This window comes from Hippoglossus stenolepis, chromosome 7 (genome assembly GCF_022539355.2).
Source record: "Hippoglossus stenolepis isolate QCI-W04-F060 chromosome 7, HSTE1.2, whole genome shotgun sequence".
NCBI classification, from domain to species: domain Eukaryota; kingdom Metazoa; phylum Chordata; class Actinopteri; order Pleuronectiformes; family Pleuronectidae; genus Hippoglossus; species Hippoglossus stenolepis.
Genome location: NC_061489.1, coordinates 331178 through 353409, shown reverse-complemented (window position 1 = coordinate 353409; position 22232 = coordinate 331178). Strand labels below are relative to the sequence as shown.

Here is a 22232-nt window from a genome sequence, read left to right as displayed (position 1 = left end):
AAGTCGTTAAAGACTCTGCAGCTTGTCCAAAACGCCGCAGCACGTGTCCTGACAAGAACCAAGAAAAGAGACCACATTTCTCCTGGATTAGCTTCACTACACTGGCTTCCGGTTAAATCTAGAATAGAATTTAAAATTCTCCTCCTCACCTACAAGGCCCTTAATAATATGGCACCATTATACCTTAAGGAGCTGTTAGTACCTTATCAACCCACTAGAGCACTGCGCTCCCAGAATTCAGGCTTACTTGTCGTCCCTAAAGTCTCTAAAAGTAGAGTAGGAGCCAGAGCTTTCAGCTATCAAGCACCTCTCCTGTGGAATTATCTCCCACTTTCAATTCGGGAGGCAGACACCATCTGTACGTTTAAGAGTAGGCTTAAAACCTTCCTTTTTGATTAAGCTTATAGTTAGAGCTGGTACAGGTTTGTCTTGGACCTGCTCTTAGTTATGCTGCTATAGGTCGAGAATGTCGGTGGACACATGACACATGGAGCTTCTCTTTCCAGCTTCTCCTTCCTCTTCTCAATCGTTATCACATCAAAGTAATTCATATCCCATCAATACATGTTACTGACTTGACTTCTTCCCCGGAGTCCCTTTGCCTTATCGTCCGCAGATCCAGGGCCCCAGCTGTGGCCACATCGTGGATTAGGATCTGTGGATCGCGTATCAGAGATCGTAATGGTGGATCCAGTATGGCGGATTCTGCATCGTGCTGGCTGATCATGATAATAAAGGCGGATCCTTTATCGTGTTGGAATCAGATAATGGTGATGGACCACGACCGAGGTGGCAGCTGATGATGGATCCTAATGGCGGCAGAGGACAATGACTGTGGACTATAGTGGCATCCGATCTTGATGGTGGATCATGATCTTGCTGGCTGCTGACTATAGACTATGATTGCAGCAGGACTGCTCGATACATAGTATTTCTCCTCAGATACCAATTCACTGACCTTCAGTTATGCTTCAAAATGTTTACCCTTATCAATGCTGCTAAAACCTTTATCTTGGTGATGTTCTCCTTTACACTTGACATCTATTGCACTTCTGTCCGTCCTGGGAGAGGGATCCCTCACATGTGGCTCTCTCGGAGGTTTCTACCTTCTTTTTACCCTGTTAAAGGTTTTTTTTTGTAGTTTTTCCTTACTCTTGTTGAGGGTTAAGGGCAGAGGATGTCACACCTTGTTAAGCCCTATGAGACTTATTGTGATTTGTGAATGTGGGCTATACAAATAAAATTTGATTGATTGATTGATTGATTGATTGAAGCCTCCCCTAGACCTAGGAGCAGGGGGGTCAACTGCCAAGCTTCTCAGGCTTGTAAAACTGCTCAAAACTGGAACCCAAAGTCAATTCCCGGCATTTCCTGGCAGTTTTCTGTGCTGCCTTCAGATTCCAGTGAACAGTCGTTAACCTGAACTCCACAGAAATTTACAGGGGCATTAACTGACAAAAATTCTTCTTTTCATGTGGTGGGAGCCAGGACAGCAAAGAGTTGTTTCTTTTGAGTGGTTAGCTTGCAGTGATGGAGCAGTAGGCCGATTGGCAGATGCAGAGCGGAGTGGATGGGCTGGGGTGTAAGGTTGGACCATGTCCTGGATATAGGCTGGGCCCGATTCGTTCCCAGCACGGAACGCAAGTACTAGTGTTTTGAAACGGATGCGGGCAGCCACTGGTAACCAGTGAAGGGAGCGGAGGAGCTGAGTAGTGTGAGTGAATTTAGGTAGGTTAAAGACCAGTCGAGCTGCTGCATTCTGGATGAGCTGCAGAGGTCGGATGGCACTAACAGGTAGACCAGCCAGGAGGGAGTTGCAATTGTCTAGGCGTGAGATGACCAGAGCCTGGACCACAACCTGCGCCGCCTTCTGAGTGAGAAGGGGACGTATTCTCCTGATGTTGTGCAGCATGTATCTACAGGAATGGGTTGTTGCAGTAATGTTGGCAGTCAATCAATCAATCAATACAATTTTATTTGTATAGCCCATATTCACAAATCACAATTTGTCTCATAGGGCTTTAACATGGTGTGACATCCTCTGCCCTTAACCCTCAACAAGAGTAAGGAAAAACTACAAAAAAAAAACTTTTAACAGGATAAAAAGAAGGTAGAAACCTCAGACAGAGCCACATGTGAGGGATCCCTCTCCCAGGACGGACAGAAGTGCAATAGATGTCAGGTGTAAAGGAAAACATCAGCAAGATAAGGGTATTTGCAGCATTGATTAGAATAAACACTTTGTAGCATAATGGAAGGTCAATGAATTGATGGATTATTGTCAGTAATGGTCGAGTATCTGAGGAGAAATATTTATATATCAAGATTGTTGTAATCATAGTCCATGGTCAGCAGCCACCTCAAGCGTGGTCCACCACCATTATCAGATGCCAACACGATACAGGATCCACCAGTACGATCACGATCTCTGATACGCGATCCAAAGATCATAATCCACGATGTGACCGCAGCCGCGGCCCTGGATGTGTCCCCCGACATTCTAGACCTATAGCAGCATAACTAAGAGCAGGTCTAAGACAAGCCTGGACCGGCTCTAAATATAAGCTTTATCGTAAAGGAAGGTTTTAAGCCTACTCTTAAACGTACAGATGGTGTCTGCCTCCCGAACTGAAACTGGGAGATTATTCCACAGGAGAGGAGCTTGATAGCTGAAAGCTCTGGCTCCTACTCTACTTTTAGAGACTTTAGGGACGACAAGTAAGCCTGAATTCGGGGAGCGCAGTGCTCTAGTGCTTCAACGTTTTTCAGGCCAAGGACCCCCAAACTGATGGGGAGATGGAGCAGGGACCCCCTACTATATATATTGTATAAAATAGTGTTTTATATTAAACTGGGCCTAGTGCCATGTATAAACATAGCTACCCTGTTATTGTGCATTCAATACTAAGCTATTAAAATAATACACAGGTTCATATATTCATGTTTTTATTATTGTTTGTCGCTGAATGTGTGCATTGCTGACTGAAAGATAACGTCTTCTGCCTCCATTTATCCGTTCCCTACAATATGTTGGATTCATGTTAATGTGTATTTAAAGACATTTAAATTTGTGGAAAAAAAATTGTCTAATCAACCAAAAATTTCCCGACCCCCCTGCAGTACCTCCGCGGACCCCCTAGGGGTCGCAGACCCCCTGTTGAAGACCTCTGCTCTAGTGGGTTGATAAGGTACTATCAGCTCTTTGAGGTATAATGGTGCCATATTATTAAGGGCCTTGAAGGTGAGGAGGAGAATTTAAATTCTATTCTAGATTTAACCAGAAGCCAGTGTAGTGAAGCTAACACAGGAGAAATGTGGTCTCTTTTCTTGGTTCTTGTCAGGACACGTGCTGCGGCGTTTTGGACAAACTGCAGAGTCCTTAACGACTTACTGCTGAAGCCTGATAATAAGGAATTACAATAATCAAGTCTGGATGTAAACAAGACGTGGACTAGTTTTTCTGCATCTTTTTGAGAAAGGACATGTCTGATTTTTGAGATATTACGCAAGTGGAAGAAGGCGGTCCTAGAACTTTGTTTTAAGTGAAAATTAAAGGACAAATCGGGATCGAAGATCACTCCCAAGTTCCTGACTGTTTCATTGGAAGCAAGGTCAATGTCTAGCGTAGCTATATCATTAGATAATGTATCTCTAAGGTGTTCAGGGCCAAGTATTAGAACCTCTGTTTTATCTGAGTTTAATAAGAGAAAACTGCGGGTCATCCAGGTTTTTATGTCCTTGAGACATGCTTGGAGTTTATTTAATTGATTACATTGTTCAGGTTTTATTGACAAGTATAACTTGGTGTCATCCGCATAGCAGTGGAAATTTACCGAGTGTGTCCTGATAATGTTTCCTAGTGGAAGCATATATAATGAGAATAAAATTGGGCCGAGCACAGAGCCCTGTGGAACACCGTGGTTAACTTTGGTCCCCACAGATGACTCATCATTAATTTGCACCGACTTTAACTCTTCTGCGTATTTCACCAGTGGCAAGACGTAAGGACACAATGTGATTTAGGAATGCATACTTTAGGCCTAACTATCCAATAGGATGCGAACACGTACACGTAACAGAGAGTGACAGCAATTCTAGCCATTCATTGATGTGCTGTTAGACTGGGTGACGCAAGTAGAGGAAGCTATATGGGGATGCTTAGGAAGACATCTTCAGACTTGGGGTTGACAATTGTTCATGTTACTCTGTTAGCGTTTGTATATTGTTTCACATTCTGGTCTCCTTGATGCATCAAGTCTACATTAAAACCTTCTGCATAAGACATCAGCTGCTGCCTGAGTTTTCCTTTCACCAGTTTCCAGAAAACTTCCATAACAGCTCGCTCGAGAGCTTTGGAAAGAAAGGGAATAAGAGAGACAGGCCTGTAGTTGTTTACTTCAGATGGGTTGAGGATGGTTTTCTTCAGGTGAGGGTTTACTCTAGCCTCCTTCGGGGGGTTAGGGAAACAGCCAGTTGACAGGGAAGTGTTGATAAGATGGGTGGGAAAATAGACTGGAGAATGGGAGATGGGATGGGGTCAAGGGGGCAGGTGGTTGAGTGGGTGGAGGTTACCAAGGTAAGAACTTGATTGGGAGACGGGGATGAAAGAGGAAAGCGAAGGGGATGAAAATTAAGTTGATGGAAATGTAATTACAAAAGGTGGATTTGAAAATGAGGAGCGTATGTCATCTATCTTTTTGTAGTAGTTGACAAAGTGGCTTGGTAGAAGGGTGGAAGGAGGAGGGAGACTGGGGGTCAAGGAGGTTGGAACAGTTTTATGGGGTTCGAAAATAAGGGTTGAATTTTTGTTTGTTAAAAAGAGCTTTTAGCTGCAGGGAGAAGAGATTGATAAGTGAGCAGGTCATCAGGGTGTTTAGATTTATGCCCTTTTCTTTTCTGATGCTCGCATGGTGGCTCTGTCGGCATGCACCGAGTCAGACAACCAACGAGCTGGGGAGGACTTGCGCACCTGTTGTGAAGTAAGAGGACAGTGAGAATCAAGAGAGGAGGACAGAGTAGAAAGGAGAATGTCTGTGGCAGAGTTAGGATGCATGAGTGAGAAAGAGTCATATGAAGGGAGGGCTGCTAAAACAGAGGAGGTCAGAGAGGAGGGAGAGAGAATGTTGCGACGGACAGGTACAGAGTTGATGTGGTAGGGTTGTCAGATTGTGAGAGTGGGAGAGAGTAGAAGTGGAGATAAAGAAGTGGTCAGAGACATGAAGTGGGGTCACAGTGAGGTTAGATGTAGAGCAGTTTGTGGTGAAAATATAGTCAAGGTGGTTACCAGCTTTGTGAGTAGGAGGGGAAGGACTGAGTGAGAGAGCAAAAGAAGTGGAGGGCCATTTTCTGGGATGTTCGATAGGAGGAAGTCTAATTCTTCCAAGAAATCTCCCAAAGGACCTGGTGGACAGTAGAGAACAACAATTATGAGTAACTGTCACAGCATGAAATTCAAAAGACAGTTGGGTAAAATGTGGCAGCGGGTAGAGAGAAAAACTCCATTTGGGGGTGATGAGTAAACCTGTACCACCACCGCTACCAGTGGGTGTGGGTAAAAGAGAAGGCAGAGGATAAAGCAACAGGGGGATAGATAAGAGACGAAAGGTTACGGTAAAGTTGTAAACGAGGGCGAGGCCGATAGTATCTACGAGTAGATATGCGAACAGGGACGGAAAGAGAGGATCACAGGAAGGCTAGTCTATAAAAGTGTGTTTTAAGAAGAGTCAAACAAGGTAATACATTTCGACCATCCTGATCTCCTCAGGCAGGTTGTTCCAAAGTCTAGGGGCATGAATCGCAAATGCTCTGTCACCTTTATGTATAAGCCTGGACTTTGAAACAACCAGGAGGGCAGCATTTGAGTATCTCAGGGCTTGTGATGGTATATATGTTGTTAAAAGGTCAGTTATGTAGCCTGGAGACAGACCATTCAGGGCTTTAAAAGTACAATTTTAAAATCCACTCTAAATCTCATGCGGAGCCAGTGCAAAGATGCAAGAATTGGTGTGATATGTTCACGTTTTAGGGTATCAGTTAAAGTACTGGCGGCTGCATTTTGGATGAGCTAAGGTGAGGGGATAGATTTTGTGCTGCAGACGGAGAAAAGGGAGTTGCAATAATCTCAACGTGTTGATATAAATGCATGAGTGACTGTTTCTAGGTTTTTGGCAGAGAGAAAGGGCTTAATTTTAGAAATCTTCCGGAGTTGAAAGAAGCATGACTGTGATAGATTTGATGTGGCTGCTCAAAGTGAGGTTGTTGTCAAATATAACACCAAGGTTTCTACACTGAGGAGTAATGAGATGTGAGTAAGGGCCTAGCATGTTTGTGAGTTCGGTGTGTGAGGAGTTGGTAGCGATCAGAAGTATTTCTGTCTTTTTTCGGTTCAGCTGAAGCAAATTATGTGCCATCCAGTTTTTAATATCTGTGAAACATTTTAGAAGTGAAAAGATTACATTTAGGTTATTGGGGTTACATCTGAAGTACAATTGAGTGTCATCTGCATAATAATGAAAACTGATGTTGTGGGATCTTATGAGGTGACTAAGTGGTAACATGTAGATCAGGGGTATTCAACTAAAATTTAAAGAGGTCCAGTTAGAGAAAATTTCTTGAAGCAAAGGTCCGGAAGATCATAATGTCTAACTATTTAGTGTGATATATATTTAAGTAGCCTAGTAGTTGTATCAACATCTGCATGTACTAAATACCTGACTGTCAAATCAAATGAATTCAGTACGATTCAAAAACTTTTTGACAATATTTATTGTCACGTAACATAGAACTGAACATACATGTATGATTGCAGATATGTATATTGTTCTCTCATTAACTAAATAAAAGTAGGGCTGCATTTCAAAATAAGAGAAAATAAATAAAATGTGAAAATTGTGCATGTTCAAATAAAGGGCTTAACTTCAGAAAAATAAAATAAAGGGAGCAAAAGCTTGAATTTCCCTTTTTCTGTTTCACATCTTGACTCAAAAGTCTCAACCAATTTTACAGATAATAAATCTCAACACATCTTAACAATTGAACAGTTTTAGAATCACTTTCTTCCCCTCTTATATCCCACTCCCCCACTTTGTTCGTCTGTTTCTCTCCCTTTCTCCGGCTCACTCCTGTTTCTGTCCCTTTCTCCGTCTCACTCCTCTTTATCTCTCCCTTTGTTTTCTCTACCTGTATCGCTATCTTTCTTTTTCTTTCTACCGTCTTTTCGTGTGTAACTTGCCTCTAGCTCTCTCATCTGTCCGCACTGTAGAGTCGCAACGCCTGGAATGCACAGACTTGATTGGCTGAGTAGTATCTCGTGGGATGGCTTAACTCGCATGCAATTGGTCTGTGCACTTCCTCATCCGCTAAACCACTACCGTAAAGACTACAAAAGTTGCGCTGGTTACAAATAGAAGCGCCCCGTCAGGTTTTAAATCATAACCTTCTGTTTTGGCTGTAGGTCCGGGTCCGTACGGGACGGCTTCTGGGTCCGGACTCGGACCGCGGTCCGCCTGTTAGTGACCTCTGATGTAGATAATGAACAGAATTGCGGTTGCGGTTCGATGTAAAGGCTTCAGTGTCACGACATGGCGTCATCAGCATCTCAAGGTTTCCCTGACCAATTGTGAGGTGGATCAAATGAAAAATGTAGGCGTAACATGACAAAGTATAAAACATGGTACTTCCTGTCACAGCTAGGGTCGCTGTGACTATCATAATATTTTGGCATATTGAACTCTTCAGGGCGGGTTCCTTATCACAAAAATAAAATTTGACAGTGATTGGAGTGAAAACATGGAAGTTAAAGATTCGCACCATGCCAAGGACACGCCCCCTGAGGAAAACTCACATGTTTGATTCTATGGCATCACCAACCCCTTTAGGTTATCCTGACCAAGTTTCACATAAATCAGGTGAACAGGCTAGCTGCAGGAAACCAACATGTAAAACATGAAATTTCCTGTTACAGGTAGGGGGCGCTATGACTATTATCAAATATTATCATATGGAGCTGATCGTGGGGCGTTTGTTGAATATATGTGGTTTGAGGCAGATTGGACAATATACATGGACCTCATAAGGACTTCTTAAATGTAAAACATAACATTTCCTGTTACAGCTAGAGGGCACGATGCCTATCATTGAATATTATCATATGGATGTGTTCAGGGCAGGACTTTGTTGTACATATGTGGTTTCAGACACATTAAACAATATACATGGAAGATATGAGCACTTATTGCCGGATCCGGCCCGCCAGGGGGTCCAGGTCGGCCTGCCGGATGACTTTGCTAAGTGTGAAAATTACAGAAAGACATAAATTGCATTTCTATAAAAGTAGCTGCTATTCCTAATCAGTCCACTGGGGGTCGCACTGTATCAGTAAGAGCATGCCATAGACTGTAAAACAAGTAAAGAGTAAGAGTAGTGATTTATACTGAGAACCAGAACTAAACAGCAGATGGCATCAACCCGCCTTTTTTAATGCGTCCTGTCTTTTGCTGTCAAAAGCGTGACACCCTCACCCCCAAATGTCTCTGTCAAAAAAGAGAAAAGTGGACACAGAGTGCAGAGTTTTCCAAGAAAAATGGACCACATCCTATTTTTTTACAAAGGTAACTGGAAAACCTGTGTGTTTGTTGTGTTCGCAGCAAGTTTCTGTGCTCAAAGAATATAATATTCTGCGCCCCTATGAGACTCACCATGGCAAAAAATACGACTGCTTGCAAGGACAACTGAGAAAAGAGAAGATAAATGACCTGCTAGCAAGTCTAAAGAAACAACAGTCCGTTTTTACCCGGAGCCGAGAGATAAGTGATGCAGCAGTGAAAGCTAGCTACCTTATTGCTAACGAAATAGCATCAGCCTCAAAGCCATACTGTGAGGGTGAGTTCGTGAAAACATGCATGCTGAAGGCTGCAGAAATCGTGTGCCCCAAGAAGCGACAGGCTTTTGCCAACATAAGCCTAACGAGGAATACTGTGACGGATAGGATTGCAGATCTTTCAGCAGATTTGGATAGCCAAAAGAAGCATAAAGTCAAGTCATTTGTAGCATTTTCAGTTGCAATCGATGAGAGCACTGACATTACAGATGTTGCTCAACTGGCCATATTCATTCGTGGTGTTAATGAGACTTTGGCGGTCACCGAGGAGTTCCTTGAGTTGCACGGCGCAGCGTCATTCTGAAGTCTATCTGATGATAGCCTGGCTGAATAGGTGTCTATGTCCATCCATGGCATCTAAAGTTACACTTGTCACTTTTTCTGTTTTTCATATTATTCAAGTAATAAACAAATATCGGTATTGGCTATCGGCTAGATAGTTGTTTTAAATATCGGTATCGGCCAAGAATTTCCATATCGGTGCATCCCTAGTCTTTATGTTTCTAGTTTATTGTAGAAAGACCTTAAAATAGGGTTTATCATCCAAAAACCTTCACCAATGATTTAAACATAGAGAAATATTCTCGTTATGTATGTATTATTATGCTATGATTTTACTGGTCTGGCCCACTTGAGATCAAAGTGGGCAGTATGTGGCCCCTTAACTAAAATGAGTTTGACACCCCTGCTCTAGACAAAAGTAAAGGGGTAGGAAGACCCTTGTTGAAAATTTCAAGGGGGCACTATTGAGCCATTTTTGGATGTTGATGTGAACATTAAAATATGTAAATGTTCACCAGACCTGATGAGCCTGCATAATTTGGTGAGTCTTTTAGCATGTGCAGTGATTTTCAAACCATTTCCTGTTTGTTGGCGTTCCGTCGAAGGGCACACCATCCTCTTTCAACGTAGAGGCTTATTTTTTTATTTTTTTTATTTTTCCAAATATGGCTTCACCTATTCACCTATTTTTAGGTGGATCAAATGAAAGAGCTAGGTGTAGCATTTCAAACTATAAAACATGGTACTTCCTGTCACAGCTAGGGGGCGCTGTGACTATTAAAGTATATTGGCATATAGAACTCTTCAGGGTGTGTTCATTATCACACATTTACAGTTTGACAGTTATTGGAGAAAAAACAAGGAGGTTACAGCTACTTGAAGGCTCTTGATGAGTCATTGAGATTCGCCGCCATGCCAAGGACACGCCCCCTAAAGAAAACTCACGAGTTTGTTTCTATGGCATCACCAACTCCTTTAGGCTCTTCTGACCGAATTTCACATGAATCGGGTCAACAGGCTAGCTGCAGGACATTTAAATGTGAAACATGACATTTCCTGTTACAGGTAGGGGCGCTATGACTATTATTGAATATTATCATAGTGACTGTTCAGGGTGGGACCTTTGTTGTACATATGTGGTTTGAGGCAGATTGGACTATATACATGGAAGTTATAAGCAATAATTGTTTTCTTGCGAATCATGGAAATTCGCCGCCTCGTCACGGCCATGCCTCATGACGAAAACTCATAGATTATATAACTTTTAATCAGTATGACCCTAACATAACATAAACCAAATGTGATGTTGATCACACGGAATCTCTAGGAGAAGTACGATTTTGAAGTACGTGTGAAAACGCCAAAACTCCTTTTCAATCCAAAATGGCCGACTTCCTGTTGTGTGTGGCAAAGAGTGTCAAGAGGATTCTTTGTGCTTCTGGGCATGATACATATGTGGGCCGATTTTCATTACTCTAGGCAAAAGTATAACTTAGGAAGCCCCTCATTGAAAATTTGTAAGGGGCGCTATTGAGCCATTTTTGGACGCATGTTCCCAATCACAAACCCAAAAAGGCATTTCTTTTGTCAGAAGAAAAATGAAAATATAAACTTTAGCGAAAAGAATAGGTCCTTGCACTAACGACCTAATAATGTAAATAAGATTTAACATGTTAACTGGCCTGTCCTGCTGGATTTTAGTACTGCATTTGATACCATAGATAACAACATTCTGTTACAAAGACTGTAACATGTGGGCGAAAGTAAATTAATAGGAAGACCCTCATTGCAAATCTGTAGGGGGCGCTATCGAGCCAACTTCTGTACGCACGTTCCCGAGCATATTAAAATATGTACATTTTCACCAGACCTGACCCACCTGCATAATTTAGTGAGTTTTTGAGTATGTTAGGGCCCCCAAAAAGGCACTTTAATATGCAGAGTTGTAGGAAACATAAAAATCCTAGCCAAAACAATAGGTCCTTGTACTGTTGTGCTCGGGACCTAATAATGTAAACAAGATTTAACATGTTAACTGGCCTGTCCTGCTGGATCCTAGTATCGCATTTGATACCATAGATCACAACATTCTGTTACAAAGAATGGAAAAACATGTAGGGATTAAAGGAACAGTTCTAGGCTGGTTTAAGTCGTACTTATCAGATAGATTTCAATTTGTTAATGTTAACAATGACTCCATGCACACAGAAGTTATTCATGGAGTTCCATAAGGTTCTGTACTTGGATTGATACTTTTCACTTTGTACATGCTTCCTTTAGGCAACATCATCAGAAAGCACCACATACACTTCCATTGTTATGCAGATTATATTTGAGGCCTGATGGAGCTAATCACTTAGTTCAACTTCAGGAATGTCTCAAGAAGATTAAGGCCTGGATAACTTTTTACTTCTAAATTCAGAAAAAACTGAGGTCATTGTACTTGGCCCTAAACACATCAGAGGAATGTTGTCTTACCACATAGTTACCTTAGATGGTATTAGCTTGGCCCCCAGCTCTACTGGGAGGAACCTTTGAGTTATGTTTGACCAGGACAGGTCTTTTGACCAACATATAAAACAAGTCTATAGGACAGTCTTCTTCCACCTGCATAACATTGGGACAATTAGAAACCTCCTGTTTCAGCAGGATGCTGGGAAATTAGTCCATGCATTTGTTACCTCTTGACTGGATTATTGTAATTCTTTATTATCAGGATGTCCCGGTAAGTCTGTAAGAGTGCTGACAGGAACAAGAAGGAGTGATAATTTTACTCTGTTATACTGTCTTAGCTTCTCTGCATTGGCTCCCTGTAAAAATCTGAATATAATTCAAGATCCTTCTCCTTACATTCAAAGCCCTTAACAATCAAGCCACTTGATATATCGAAGAGCTCATAGCACAGTATTGTTTCAATAGATCGCTCCCAAAATACAGCCCATATTCACAAATCACAATTTGTCTCATAGGGCTTTCACAAGATGTGACATCCTCTGCCCTTAACCCTCAACAAAAGTAAGGAGACAGGGGAAAAAGAATGTACAAACCTCAGAGAGAGCCCATGTGAGGGATTCCTCTCCCAGGATGGACAGAAGTGCAATAGATGCAAACTTATGATCATGTGTTTAGTTATTAATCGATGGGGTTGAATCATGAATCCGGATCTCTCCGGTCATTTTAACACTGAGTCCTGCTGTTCACGTCACGTCTCGTGTTGTACTGAGCACAAAGTGTTGATGAGTCATTTTTCATGATGTTTAAATGCAGTCTCATAAACTCTGGAGCGAATCAAACAAACACTACGTAAACTTCATCCTATTAACTGATTAGTGTTTATTAGTTAAAGTGAGAGCAGGTCAGTAGGAGAGTGGATGAGGACACAGGAAACTCCAGCACGATACAAACCAACTGCAGCTTCTGCCCTGATTATGAAGCAGCGGCACTGATCATTGATCAGATGTGGACCAGAGAGAAACTCTGTATTTTCACTGTTTCCACTGATTAAAAAAAGTAATCTGAATGTGAGCGACGTTCACTTTCGTTCGTCATAGGATGTAAACTGATTTGTTCAGTTCATTGTTCATTAAACGCGTTCATACAAAACTTCCCCTTTCTCTCCTGTCCCCTTTTTGCCACCCACCTCTCCTCTCTTCCCCGAATTTTCTCCGCTCAACCCAACCAGTTGGGGCAGATGCCCTCCCACATTGAGTCTGGTTCTGCTAATGGTTTCTCTCTCTCCACATATGCCTAAGTGCTTGCTCACTGTGGAAACTATTGGTGTGGCAAACAACATTGCTACCGGGGTCTCCCATCAGCATCCAGAGACAAATCACTCAGGTTTTGACATGATTTATTTGTTTAACAGGCGCAAACATAAATTGAAATGAAACAAAAATTGTCCAGCAGTTTTTGCTAGCGTCGTGGCAGCTCAGCTCTGTTCAGTCTCTTCTCTTTCATGTGTTTTTCCTCCTCTGGCAGCTTTCTCTGCTGCCTTTTAATCCAGGGAGAGTAATTGGCCAACTAGACTCAGCTGTGCCAATTAACTCTCCCTGGTTCAGCTGGAGGTGACGTGCTGACGTGCTACGGTAAGCGTATTGCATCCAGCATTCAACACTATTGACCATCAATTTTATTACAGAGACTAGAACAGTTGATTGGCATTAAAGGAACCGCCCTAAACTGGTTTAAATCTTCTTTTTCCAATTTGTGCAAATTAATGATGAATCAGAGGTTCTAATACTTGGCCCTAAACACGGCTAGATGACATTGCCCTTGCTTCCACTGAAACAATCAGGAACATGGGAGTGATCTTCGATCCCGATTTGTCCTTTAATTTTCAATTAAAACTAATTTCTCGGACTGCCTTCTTCCACTTGCGTAACATCTAAAAAATCAGATATGTCCTATCTCAAAAAGATACAGAAAAATGGGTCCACGCCTTTGTTACATCCAGACTTGATTATTGTAATTCCTTATTATCAGGCTCAGTCCTGTTTTGTTTCACTTCGTACCATTTGGATACACCAGTATGTGCTGCCTGGTTTTTCTGTTGTTAGTATGTAAGTATGGTCCTCCAGTTAGCGTAATTTCAGTAAGGGCTAGGCAATACGGAAAAAAATAGTATCACGATTATTTTTTCAAATCAGTGCCACTGCACTGGGGCGTATTCGTCTGCAGGTGAAGAAGTGACTCTACTCCTCTTATGTTTTCTAATCACTCAATCTTAGAACTGAACTTTATAAAAAACCTGCTGAATTCTTATTTATGTTCCTGGATAAAATGGGGGTCGCTTCTTCTGCAACAACACTAACACTGCATTGAGTCATAATCTGCGGGAAGAACTTCTCTTCTGTCTGCAGGAGTGTGAGTGAGTGCTTGTCTCTGTCCCTCTTCACATGCATAACGTTACGTCCCGTTTTGAGTAGCAGGTTTAAACATGTGTCGTAAGCGTCAGTGCTCTACATGTCCTAATAACTTCTGATCTGTGATGGTGTTTATTGGTAAAGTGTAAAGTTAGCGCTGGTCAGAGGAGGAGTGAGGAGGAATCAGTCTGTGACAGAGACTCTGACACATACAGGACGACTGGACATTTAGGCCCCCCTTGGCCCTACCCCTACCCCTTGTTTTCGCTAGCGTGCTCGCAACCTTTTTTTTTAAAGGTTGTTGTGAAAAAAGTGACCATAATACATTGAAATGATATTAAATTAAGATATTACAATCATTATCGTAATTTTTTAATCCTTATTAATGGAGAAAATACTACATTTGTGGGTCTCTCTCCCAGCTTGCCGGTGACTCGCAAGGCATTCTGGGTACCCCTCGGTTTGAAGTGAGGGTCTGAAAAATCTCCGTTTGGAGGGGTATAGAGCCCTACCTCTCGGCCCTACCCCGCATACCCCTACACGTGAACGTGTAAAACGAAGGGGTAGGGCCAAGGGGTGAAATGGGATTGGGCCTTAATGTCCATCTGTCCTGATCCTAAAGCAGCGGTGGTTATAATTATTCAGTGGTGGAAACCGCTAAAACAGTGAACGTAGCAGAAAACATGAATTGATTATGTTCTGTCACTGCATCAATGCAAGGTCGTCCTCCTCTATGCAGGAGTCCAAACATTAGCACCTCTGCTGCTGCTCCTACACTCTGCGCTGTTTGCGTCAACCTAACCTGACGTGACTGTAACTCTCTTTATTCCAGCCACATGATTGTTTTCGGCACAGCGCTATTCTCATTATCATTGGCTGTTCCTGTTGTCCGTCAAAACATGGATGGAATGAGTTCTATCGACTATGTCTTAAATTTCTATCGAGGAAAAGTCATATCAGGATAATTATCATTTTATTGCCCAACCCTAATTTCAGTTAGCAAACTTACAACAAATTCGTAATAAAAACCTCCTTGTTCAGGAGGGCATAGTTTTTCTTGGTCTGATGAATTCATGCTGCTGCTTCAATATACAAATGCTAAATGCAATCTTGGGTTAGTTTGTCCGTTCCAGGCTACTGTAGAAACATGGCATTTCAACATGGCGATGTCAATGGAAACGCAACCCGCTCCCAATGTAAATATGTATGGCTAATTCTAAGATAACACAAACAATATGGGTTTCAATTTAGGATGGTTACCTACTTACTATATCATAGTTATGATGCCCCATTTTTGCATAAAGATCCTTATCATTTCTACACAGTGCTCTTTTAAGACTGTGGGTGAGACTTTCCCTGTTTGTTATCTGTGTGTGCGCATGTCTATCTATAGTTATGAGGGCGAATTTTGGTTTAATACCATCATTGTGACGACATTTTGATGTTGTGAGGACATTTTGGCTGGTTCTCAAAACTTCAATGGGCTGTTTGAGGGTTAAGACTTGGTTTTAGTGTTAGAATTAGGTTTAGGGTAAGGGTTAGTGTGAGGCATTTAATTGTGATGGTTAATGTTAGGGTAAGGGGCTAGGGAATGGATTATGTCAATGAGTGTCCTCACAAGTATAGAGAGACGTGCATGTGTTTGTGTGTGTGTGTGCGCCTGTCTATCTATAGGTATGAGGGCCGATTTTGGTTCAATACCATTGTGAGAAAATGTTTACGTTGTGAGGACATTTTGGCTACTCCTTACAAATTCAGTAAGGCTGTTAGAGGGTTAAGACTTGGTTTAGGGGTTAGGGTTAGAATTAGGTTTAGGTTTGGGTATAAGTTAGGGTTTGGCATTTACCTCTGACGGTTAAGGTTAGGGTGGGGGGCTAGGGAATGCATTATCTCAATGAGTGTCCTCGCAACTATAGAGAGACATGCATTTTGTGTGTGTGTGTTTTATGCATGCCTATGTGATGCAGTCCCCTCTGTTACTATGCCCTAAGAAAAAAAAACATCCCGGCCAATGATATTTTGATGCCTGCCTTCTGATAATGTGATGATGTGTGGAGCACATTCTCTTTTTGAAGAGATTACTGGCTGGAGACATGCACAAATAAACACATTTGTTTAATTTGGGAAATGCTCAGTTATTGAAAGATAGACTGCCGTGTATGTGTTCAGGATCAGTGAAGGAACAGAGTGGCTCAAATTTGTGGGTTTTTTTGACATTTTTGAACATAAATTAAGCTATACCAGTCTTTGGATACTCAGACTATATTCAATTTGTGTTATCCATGTTGTCTTTTGTCAGGCCGTCACTGTGATGTTCATCAAATGACTGGAAACTACATGTGGGATGCAGCCTCTGAGAAGGAGTTTCTGATTGGGACCAATTCTGACAGCCAGCTGCCGCTTTGGTGGGATGGATCAGAGCCATTATGGGTCACCCTGCAGAAGCTTGGAAAGAATGTTTTCATGTACTACTGGCCTGGTGAGCATATGCATAGTCAATCAGAACATTCAAATCTTTCTGCCTATCTGTCTATCTGTACACAAAGGCAAACCGACTGACTATTGATATGTCTTTACAGACAGTATTTCAGCTGTCGTCTGTCTGATGTGTCTGTCACAGAGCAGATGCATTGTAAACATAACCCAAAATATATATTTATTTTTCAAATCTGTCTTTTTCTAACATATATAAATAGAATGGATTGTGTATTGGTTTATGAGTTACCCACACTTACGCTTAATACTGAACCTGAATACATTCTTTACAGACACAGACGGTAGAGCAGTTGAGCTGCTACTGCTCTGCCAACATGCTGCTGTGTCCTATGTACACATTATGTTATCTCCCTCTGAGGGTTCATCACTCCTGACCTCTGGTTTCACACACCCAGAGAGATGTTATGTGTGCCCTGCTTTGTTAGTCTTGTGTTTCAAATACAGCATTTAGTGGAAGAAAACAACATGTTTGAAAGATATTTGAAGGAGATGCACAAACAGGGCTGGACTGGGACAAAATATTGGCCCTTGTATTTTCGGCTTGCAGGTATAGTTCACCCAGAAATGAAAATTCACTCATTATCTACTCACCACTATGCCAATGGAGGGGTGAGTAAAGTGTCCGCAAGAGTCCACAAAACACTTTAGGAGTCTCCGGGGTAAACAGTGTTGCAGCAGAATCCAATACAATTGAAGAAATTAGTGACCAAAGCTTCAGATGTACTAAAACATAACATGCTCCCTACGGCTCGTGTGGTGTCATCCAAGTGTCCGTAAGCCCCGACATTCATATTTCACTCGAAACAATGTCATTTCCACATTGTTTTAAGACAAAAAGTCTGCCATTACGAGCCAATATCTGCTGCCACAACAATCACTGTCCACCACCACTATCCACGATCAGCTGCCACCACGATCATCTTCCACAATCCACCATCACAATCTCTGATTCCCAATCTACCATCATGATCTATGGTCCATGATCACAATCTACGATCCACCATCACCATTCATGGTGTGGCCGCAGCAGCCATCCTGGATCTGCAAACAGTAAAGCACAAGGACTCCGGGGAAGAAGTCAAGTCAGTAATATGTATTGATGTATTAATGTGATAAAGAAGGAGAAGAGGAAAGATAACCCTCCCCCGAGGCTTATAGCAGTTGTGTTTTTTTCTCGAGTAAGCAGAACTACGAAAATGTAAAAATGCCACCGAATATAAAGATGAAACCTACTGTTGGCCTGCAGACTATTGCAGCTTTATTAAGTTTCATTTTTGTGCTAAAAATGTACTTAATTTAATTTGTAGACTCTGTTATGGTGATGAGAATGTTTTGTTTGTTAAATGTTTTATTTTTTTTGGTGCTACAGACACCATTTTGTTTTCATTTGAATTTTGATTATTTATTTTGGTGCTATTTATGTTGCTACAATAATCCTATTTTATTTGAATTTTGTATGTTGTACTGCCGAGGTGACAGTTGTTTTCTAATAAACTATTGAGATTAAGAATTTTATTTCAGATACAAAGTGAACATACATGAATATATCCATTAATTATAACCATATCATACCATACCATACCAACATCAAACAGGGGACCCACTCAAATTGCCATCTGTGGGTCCCAGGGACTCACTACATTAAAAACCTATCCACATTACTGCTATAGAAGCATTACTAAGAGCAGTTTGAGGAAAGACCTGAACCAACTCTAACGATAAGCTTTATCAAAAAGGAAGGTTTTAAGCTTACTCCTAAACGTAGAGAGGGTGTCTGCCTCCCGAACCGAAACTGGAAGATGATTCCACAGGAGAGCTGAGGCTCTGGCTCCTACTCTACTTTTAGAGACTTTAGGGACAAGTTAGCCTGAATTCAGGGAGCGCAGTGCTCTAGTGGGGTGATGTGGTACTATGAGCTCTTTAAAGGAATAGTTCACAGAAAAATCTAAATTCACTCAATATCTACTCACTGCTATCCCGATGGAGGGGTGGGTGAAATGTTTGGGTCCACAAAACACTTTTGGAGTCTCAGGGGTAAACAGTGTTGCAGCCATATCCAATACAATTGAAGTAACTGCTGATAAATTTTTCAAACATAACAAAACAACATAAATAAAACATAAAATGCCTCCATACTGCTCGTGTGGTGTCATCCAAGTGTCCAGAAGCTCCGGCAATCAAATTTGACTCAAAACAGGGTAATTTACACCATGTTTTAGCTTACATGTCCCTTGGGGTTTGGGGTGTTTTTACGTGTTTCCTCGACACTGGTTTTGGTGGACTGTGTGCGTCTAGGGATGCACAACTGTTGAGGCTAGTTATATGTTTTTTACTATTTTTCGGACTATTTAAAACAACTTTAGGAGAACCTTTCAGCCATGGCTCCATTGTTTATACTCGGAAACAGCTGATAGCACTGTGCAACACAAGGATATTCCACGAGGAAAGACCAGAGATCCCCCCAGAGATAAGAAGGAGGAGGGGATTCAGCGCTGGAACAAAGTTCAGGGAGAAGAAAACGGTATAAACCGTGTATTCCTTCTGTGATTATGGGGAACGTGAGATCTCTGCCCAATAATATGGAAGAGCTAACGGCGCTAACCAGGCTGCAGAGGGAGTACCCGGAATGTAGCATCATGTGCTTTACAGAGACCTGGCTGAATGAACTCACTCAGGACTCGCTCCTCTCCCTGTGTGGTTTTCAACTACTGAGGGCAGACAGGAGATCAAAGGAGAGTGGTAAGAGGAAGGGTAGGGGAATAGAGATGTTTGTGAACAAGAGAGGTTAAAGAGCAGCGCTGCACAAGAGAAAACGATCTGCTAGCTGTTAGCATTCGGCCATATTACCTCCCACGGGAGTTCTCGCACGCCATCGCGATAACTGTCTACATCCCCCAGTCGGTCAATGCTGCAGCTGCCTCAGGCTCCTACACACTGTAGTGTCACAGCTGCAGACATCGCACCCCCTCCTCCTCATCTCTGGAGATTTCAACCATGCTTCCCTGTCTTCCCCTCTTCCCACCTTCACCCAGTATGTTAAATGCCACACCAGGGACAATAAAACATTGAACTTAATCTATGCAAACGCCAAGGATGCATACAACTCCTCCCCCCTCCCCATTTGGCCGCTGTCATCACAACCTGGTTCGTCTGCTCCCTGCCTACATCCCTATGGTGAATAAACAACCCCCAACCAAGAGGTATGTGACGAAATGGTCTGAGGAGATAGCAAGGCCCTGAGGGACTGTTTTGAGACCACAAATTGGGAAGTGCTATGTTGGCCACGCAGGGAGGACATTGACAGCTTAGCCCACTGCACAACGTACTACATAAACTTCTGTGTGGAGAACACTGTGCCTACCCAGAGGGTACAGTGCTTCTCCAACAACAAACCCTGGGTGACCCCAGCACTAAAGGCCCTGCTGAAAGAGAAGAAGCGTTTTTTTAGGGAAGGGAATAAAGACGAACTGAAGAGGGTACAGAGGTAGCTAAGAAAGGAGATAAGGAAGGGCAAGGATGACTACAGGAGGAAGTTGGAGGAACTTTGTCCACTGGTGTAAACTGAATCACTTTACATCATCACCACCAAGACAAAGGAGATGTTGATATACTTTCACAGTAAGTCTCCCCAGACCTCGCAGGTGAACATCCAGAATGTGGTCATTGAGATTGTGAAGGACTACAGATACCTTGGTGTTCACCTTAAAGGGGACATAGCATGCAAATTCCACTTTGTTAGTGCTTCTACAGGTTAATGTGGGTATCTGGCATGTCTACCAACCCCAAAACTCTGGGAAAAAAACACTTGCATGTTTTGTTATGGTTCCTCTAAGTCAGAAACGTCATGCTTGAGTGACTCGATTGAGCTTCCTGGGTTTTGTGTCGTAACAAGGAACTGGAAGTCTCCCTACATGGTCTTGGCCCACCCCCCACCTCATCCCCCCCTTCCCCCCACACTCGTTACGCCGGGTTTACACCGGACGCAGCGAGGCTGCGAGGCAGTGCAGCGCCGTTCCCAAGCGCGCAGCCGGGCTGTTCACACGGGACGAGCATTTCTCCGCGCTGGTCAGCCCGCGATTCACTCATGTGGCATTTGTCTGGATCGTTGGGACTGGGAGGCTGCAGCAGCTGCTCGGGCGCGACCGCTCGCTCTCCCATGCGTGAACTGGAATTTGTGTCAGCGCCAGACAGCCAGCAGTGTGGAAGACTTCCGCAGTGTTCAGCACTACTGTAACACTGGCACAAAGACACCGAGCCCCCCACTCGTTACGCCGGGTTTACACCGGACGTGGAAGCGCCGCTCATTAGCATTTAAAGGAACAGGCACTCAAAACAGGTCACTCTGTGGAGGGCTGTTTTATACAGGGTAAAAAGGGTGCTGTTTTAAATGATCCTTGTGGTATTTTGACCAAAGTATGTTACAGACATTTCATTAAGACCCCAAGGAACCATATCAACTTGTGGTAAAATGGGCATGCTATGTCCCCTTTAACAACAAACTGGACTGGTCCACAAACACAGACATCCTGTACAAGAGGGGCCAGAGACGTTTCCATCTCCTGAGGAGACTAAGGTCCTTCGGAGTGTGCAGGACACTATTAAGGACTTTTTCTGACTGTGGTGGCTTCTGCAGTGTTCTACGCCATTTTCTGCTGGGGGTGTGGATGCACTGAGAAGGACAGCAAAAGACAAAAAAAATGGTTAGGAGAGCCAGCTCGGTCTTGGACTGCCCTCTGGATTCCACTGAGGAGGTGGGTGAGAGGAGAATGCTAGCAAAGCTGAATTATATCATGGACAACACCTCTCATCCCCTACATGACACCGTGAGGGCCCTTAGCAGCTCTTTCAGCAGCAGACTGCTCCACCCACAAAACAAGAAGGAACAATTCCGCAAGTACTTCATTCAAACTGCTCTGAGACTGTACAACACCATCTGGAATGTAAAATAAATGCTGCTCTGGTCATGTTACTGACACTATTTGCACTATTTTTAAGAAAAAAGCTACTTTTTGCACATTGGTTTTATTTTATGTACAAATGTTTTTACTTGCCACGTACAATCATCCTGTGTGTACATAATGTACACTACCGTTCAAAAGTTTGGGGTCACTTAGAAATTTCCTTGTTTTTCAAAGAAAAGCACTGTTTTTTTCAATGAAGATAACATTAAATTAATCAGAAATACACTCTATACATTGTTAATGTGGTAAATGACTATTCTAGGTGGAAACGTCTGTTTTTTAATGAAATATCTACATAGGTGTATAGAGGCCCATTTCTAGCAACTATCACTCCAGTGTTCTAATGGTACATTGTGTTTGCTAATCGCCTTAGAAGACTAATGGATGATTAGAAAACCCTTGAAAACCCTTGTGCAATTATGTTAGCACAGCTGAAAACTGTTTTGCTGGTGAGAGAAGCTATAAAACTGGCCTTCCTTTGAGCTAGTTGAGTATCTGGAGCATCACATTTGAGGGTTCGATTATACTCTCAAAATGGCCAGAAAAAGAGAACTTTCATGTGAAGCTCGCCAGTCTATTCTTGTTCTTAGAAATGAAGGCTATTCCATGCGAGAAATTGCGAAGAAACTGAAAATGTCCTACAACGGTGTGTACTACTCCCTTCAGAGAACAGCACAAACGGCCTCTAACCAGAGTAGAAAGAGAAGTGGGAGGCCCCGGTGCACAACTCAGCAAGAAGACAAGTATATTAGA

The 22232-nt window shown here is 42.6% G+C and overlaps 1 protein-coding gene across 1 annotated transcript in view; it reads left to right on the top strand.

The window, feature by feature from the left end:
• enpp6 (ectonucleotide pyrophosphatase/phosphodiesterase 6) overlaps positions 1 to 22232 on the top strand; it is a 62968-nt gene that overhangs the window by 8348 nt on the left and 32388 nt on the right. Inside the window, exon 2 of the mRNA XM_035161091.1 lies at positions 16322 to 16501. Within this exon, the coding sequence (XP_035016982.1) occupies positions 16322 to 16501 (180 nt within the window). The remainder of the gene's footprint in view (positions 1 to 16321; positions 16502 to 22232) is intronic.